The sequence below is a fragment of the Polypterus senegalus genome, chromosome 18 (genome assembly GCF_016835505.1).
Source record: "Polypterus senegalus isolate Bchr_013 chromosome 18, ASM1683550v1, whole genome shotgun sequence".
Taxonomy (NCBI): Eukaryota; Metazoa; Chordata; class Cladistia; order Polypteriformes; family Polypteridae; genus Polypterus; species Polypterus senegalus.
The window spans coordinates 75,968,258-75,973,606 of NC_053171.1; the positions used below are offsets into that span (position 1 = coordinate 75,968,258).

At 39.2% G+C, this 5,349-nt stretch overlaps 1 protein-coding gene across 2 annotated transcripts; it reads right to left on the bottom strand.

Moving 5' to 3' along the window:
• Positions 1 to 595: 595 nt before the first annotated feature.
• Positions 596 to 4,949, bottom strand: LOC120519064 (basement membrane-specific heparan sulfate proteoglycan core protein-like). 2 transcript variants are annotated; one of them, XM_039742150.1, is made up of 4 exons: positions 4,831 to 4,926; positions 4,441 to 4,476; positions 1,216 to 1,494; positions 596 to 1,067 (listed from the first exon to the last, which is right to left on the bottom strand). In XM_039742150.1, the coding sequence occupies exons 1-4, from the start codon at positions 4,859 to 4,861 to the stop codon at positions 748 to 750; spliced, it is 666 nt and encodes a 221-aa protein (XP_039598084.1). In that variant the 5' UTR covers positions 4,862 to 4,926; the 3' UTR covers positions 596 to 747. The 2 variants fall into 2 exon arrangements, with proteins under 2 accessions (XP_039598084.1, XP_039598085.1); XM_039742151.1 differs by lacking the exon at positions 4,441 to 4,476 and having other exon boundaries at positions 4,831 to 4,949.
• Positions 4,950 to 5,349: the final 400 nt, after the last annotated feature.

The following is a 5,349-nucleotide window of genomic DNA, read 5'->3' on the forward strand; positions in this document are numbered from 1 at the left end:
TAGACATTAAGACAAAGCATAGAAAGTTAAAAGCAGCATGGTATTTATTACAAGAATAATAATAATACCACAAGAACAAAGAATAATAGAAAATAGGTAGTGATAGGAAAGTCTGAATATATATAGTCTTTAGAAAAAGCTTACGAAAAAGTTACAGATGACAAGGATGAATGTCCCAGGGAGGCGTTTGATTTAGCAATCGATGTTCATGATGCCTTTCTGACGACCAGGGCCGTCTTCGTCCGTTCCTCTTCTTCTTTCTTCTTCTCCCTTTGCTTCTCTTTCTTCTCCCTTTGCTTCTCTCTTCTTCTTTCCAAACCAAGACATATTTATTATGAAATGTCATGCCTTGGTTTCACAACACATGCACCGGATTGGCTGGCTGTCCAAATGATTGATGAATTAATTCAATGTTTGTTTTCCCACACAACAAAACCTTTGATGTACTCTGAGGTATCAGTAATTCTTCCTGTCCCAGGCTATAAAGCAAATTGTTGTTCCAGATGTCCATCCATAAAGTAATCAATAGCCTGAGGTATCAGCTCAGCATCCTTTCCCAGGCTATAAAACCAAATTAGCACGAAGCTATGAAGAAGTGTTATAAAAGTAAGGTGTAAGGGAAGAAAACCTGCTTTAATTTGTTAATTTCTTGTCTTGTCTTGAACAAAATATAATGGAAACCAAAATGTACAGATATAACAGATGTCATACTGTATCATTTGGTTTTATAGTGCATACCTGTCTTCTCTAAATTTTTCCTGTTACATTAACAATGACGGGCTCGCTGAAGTCTGAATAAAAGTCACCCCTCTGTCCCCGACACCAGTACATTCCTAAATGTAACGGCTTTGCAAAGCTCACTAAATATGTAAAGCCAGGTTCTTGGCATCCATCTGCTGGAAGGTCTTCATCGATGTTTTTGTGCCAAGTGTACTTCCATCCAGTACTGTCTCCTGGGATCTGACATTTCAGAGTGAAGCTTTCTCCCTCTGCAATTTTGAAATGTTCCCAGGGCAAAGGAATAGAATTTCTGTCCTTCATTATCAGTTTAGGCTTCAAATTACCACCTGGAATGGAAAAAAGGAGGAAATACATCTGTCTCTGAAATTACGATATTACTGTGATTATGTTCTACTCATCATGGTTTACTCTTTTTTGGAGATGTATTTCTAAATGATCATTTATGGAGCCAACCAAGATTGTCTTTTGACTTACTTTCCACATTAAGCATCACGGGAACGCTGGCTCTGGTCATTCCTTCATTTTCATCCTCTATCTCACAGTGATACCTCCCAGCAGTGGCTGGTTCTGCTGCAACGATCTTCATACTTTCTACAGATCCAGTGTACCTGAGCTCCTTTGAGTCTTTGAAGAAGCGGTACTTCAGGTGCACTTGGGGCTGCTTTGTTTGAACTAAGCACTGCAGGATCACAGCCTCACCAGGCCACACTGAGGCACTGGGCAAGATTTTTAGGACTGGCCTGCTGTAAAGTCCTGAGGAGAGATTGAGAAATAAAAAAATTATGAAAAAAAAGTATTATTTGATTACAGTTTACTTGTCAGATCACTACATCATTGAAACTTGAAAAATGAAAGTAATGAGTTTTAATGTAATTGTAGAGTAAAACAATGAATAATGTGCCAGTGAGTCCTTTCAGAATATATATGGATGTCTGTTTGACTGGGAAGTGTTTCACACGTTATTCTAGTTATTTTTTTGACCCAAAGGTTTCAGTCTATCACCTCAGTTACCACAGTTTACTTTAACTTCTAAATAATATTTTACAGCATTTTCACTCAATGCACTGCACATGTAAGGCCCATGCCAAGTTTTTATGTGCATAAGCACGATGTGCACCTCATATTTATATAATTTCACCTTGACTGTGTCATGAGAGGGGCCGTATGTGAGGACATCTAACAGGTGCCCATAAAGGCTAATGTGTATTACCTAAAGAGTAGATGTGTACCAGAACATAAACAAAGATATAAACAGTCAGTAAAATGACTCAGAATTAAAAAGGTTTTCACAATTTTATCAGAACCACTTTCATCCACAACACTTACAATTTTATGGTTGTGGTGAGCTAAGGAGAATAAGGCTAGCATTGGGTGTCATTCCCTTTCAAACATTAAACATGGACTATTAAATAATAATATATTGTAAAATTAAATGTTATGCAAGTACCAACTATCACTCTTCACATTTGTTATGATTATTGAGCAAGATTTGAAAATCGGTTTCTTAAAAATATTCATTTGTTCAAATGGTAATGCCAAAAATAAATCCTAAATTTTCAAGATCTTTTTATTTTGATGAAATATCTAAAGTTTTGACATTGGTAATATGATTATATTTTCATTATTTCACATTCAAGCAGGAATTTTCCTACTAATGTTAGAACATCAGAACAATCGAGAACAGGCCATTCAGCCTAACAAAGATTGCCAGTCTTATCCACTCAATTCTTCCAAAATAACGTCAAGTCGTAAGTTCTAAATTAGTACTATCATTAGAGTTTGGGATGCCGAATTGTTACAGGAGAGGGCGTTATTGTGGCATGTCTTCATAATGTGAATAATGTAACAACTCAGATTTTATTAACTATCCCTAATTATAAACAACCAGTAACTGCGTACTGCACGATAACGTGCAGTGAATACACTTGACTTGAGCGTTGAGTTTTCATCCTCTTTCTCTGTCTCTGTTTAGCATTCGTTTGCTCAGAGGTTGATGCGCTTGCTGCTTCCTGAGCAGCTCTTCTTTTCTTCACCCTAGCGGCCCGCTGCTTCTCTTCTTTCATCTGCATCTTTTTGTGTAAAAACTGATTAAGTTAGTTTTTGTGTTGCAATTACTTGGTATGTTTTCTTTAATTTTTCACTTAAGTGCCAATCTATTGAGTAGCACAGCACTAACAAGGGCTATGATTGGTAAGAGTTGCATTAATGTGGATTATTAGTCAGTAGTGCATTTGTTAAAAATACAACAGTGGGAAAAGTATAAACAAATACATTTTATCATAGAGAGAGACAGAGATGGGAGTAGATTCACACCTGGTGGCATGGATCGTGGACTATCTTACAGACAGACCTCAGTATGTGCGTCTCGGGAACTGCAGGTCTGACATTGTGGTCAGCAACACAGGAGCGCCGTAGGGGACTGTACTTTCTCCGGTCCTGTTCAGCCTAAATACATCAGACTTCCAGTACAATTCGGAGTCCTGCCACGTGCACCAGTTCACTGATGACACTGCTATCGTGGGCTGCATCAGGAGTGGGCAGGAGGAGTATAGGAACCTAATCAAGGACTTTGTTAAATGGTGTGACTCAAACCACTTATACCTGAACACCAGCAAAATCAAGGAGCTGGTAGTGGATTTTATTAGGCCCAGGCCCCTCCTGGACCCCGTGATCATCAGAGGTGACTGTGCAGAGGGTGCAGACCTATAAATACCTGGGAGTGCAGCTGGATGATAAATTGGACTGGACTGCCAATACTGATGCACTGTGTAAGAAAGGTCAGAGCCGACTATACTTCCTTAGAAGGTTGGCGTCCTTCAACACCTGCAATAAGATGCTGCAGATGTTCTACCAGACGGTTGTGGCGAGTGCCCTCTTCTACGCGGTGGTGTGCTGGGGAGGCAGCATAAAGATGAAGGACACCTCACACCTGGACAAACTTGTTAGGAAGGCAGGCTTTATTGTAGGAATGAAGCTGGGCAGTTTAACATCTGTGGCAGAGTGATGGGCATTAAGCAAACTCCTGTCAATCATGGAGAATTCACTGCATCCACTGAACAGTGTCATCTCCAGGCAGAGGAGTAGCTTCAGTGACAGTGGCTCTACAATTAGCTAATGGACAGATGTTGTTCTTCTTCATTTATGTTAATTAGTTTCTACTTTGTTTATGATTTATTTTAACATATCTATATCCTCACATATGATAGTTCAGTATTCTATTCTATCTATTCTTGCATTTTGCTTTGAGAGTATCCTAACTACAGGGTCACGGGGGTCTGCTGAAGCCATTCCCAGCCAACACAGGGCAAAAGGCAGGAAAGAAACCCCGGGCAGGGCGCCAGTCCACCACAGTTTAAAGTTCATGCGATAAATAAAGATACACATATTACTAGTTTTACTTCAAGCAAAACAAGGCTTTGTGTTATACAAAGGGTCATTGAGGATATCACAGGGGAAAAATGGTTTCTCTACAACAGCTTGTGCTGAAGAATGGCTGAACCAGTCCAACAGCTGCTCTGTAGCTCTGTCTTGAAAAGTTGTCATAGACTTTTTATTGTACACAATGCACTAATGGAAGATGAAAAGCAGACCACTACAACCAGTAAGAGATGATGTAAGGCCTAATTGTACACTCAACCATGTAGTAATGAGCTCAAAATCAGTCCATATATTCACGTGTATGTGCTATTGCACTCTTACCTTCAGCTTGCTCCAAGTTAGTTAGTACATTTAGCACTGGAAAATATGAGAAATTGTACAACACAGTCAGTTAAAACAACTTTATGTTGTATTATTTAATAAAAGTATAATAATAATGAAATAAATACACCCCCAGCAAGACCTTCAAGCTGGAGTTTAGTCCCCAGAATCTTCTCTTCCATATCGAAATCTCAAAGAGTTAAAGTCCGACAGCATCACACACAGTTCTATCTAAACAATTGGTCACAGATTCCAATTTATCAACAAACGAGATTCCAAAAGGTAATTTAACATTTGTTAGTGAAGCTAAGAAGTATTTTAAAACCTGAGGATTGACCAGTTGAACCACAAGCTTAGCAAGTTCAGATTTCTGTTTAAAAGAGTGCTTACCAATGAACAAAACAAGTTTGGGAGTCTGCATCCTGACCAGAAATTCTTTAGACACACATCTGGCCACACTACTGTGGCGGCAGCTTTAATAGTTTGCCATCAGTAATTGACCTGCCTCTGCTTCTGCATGTTTGATGTGACTGCATTGTGCCAATAATTGCACAATATCCTTACCTGAAATGTCCCTTTGACTGCTCTGTCTCCCAGTACCCTTTGCTCCATGCTTCACAGTTGCAGTAACTCATTAGTCACTGAACGTCACATTGCATAGTACTTGCATTTTTTTTTTATGTGGAGCCTCGTGTATGCATGTTCTGCTTTACTCACTGGCACATGAAAGCGTAAGATGCACATCGCTCACACCATTGCTTCCTCTAATTCTCAGAGGCTCAAGATGAAGCGAGGTGATCTTCTCATGTGTCACAATTCAGTAAACAAAAAAAAAATCCTTTGCTCCTCTTTTTGTACAGTTGTTCGAGGTATTTCCTTGTGATCTCAACATCCATTGCCATTATGGAA

What these genes read in the sequence shown, in the direction of transcription:
- LOC120519064 (XM_039742150.1), bottom strand. Translation starts at nt 4,861, where the DNA reads ATGCAGACTCCCAAACTTGTTTTGTTCATTG. An exon ending in TAACTTGGAGCAAGCTGAAG is followed by an intron (nt 1,495 to 4,440) that starts GTAAGAGTGCAA and finishes ATCTCTCCTCAG; the next exon opens with GACTTTACAGCAGGCCAGTC. An exon ending in CGTGATGCTTAATGTGGAAA is followed by an intron (nt 1,068 to 1,215) that starts GTAAGTCAAAAG and finishes TTTCCATTCCAG; the next exon opens with GTGGTAATTTGAAGCCTAAA.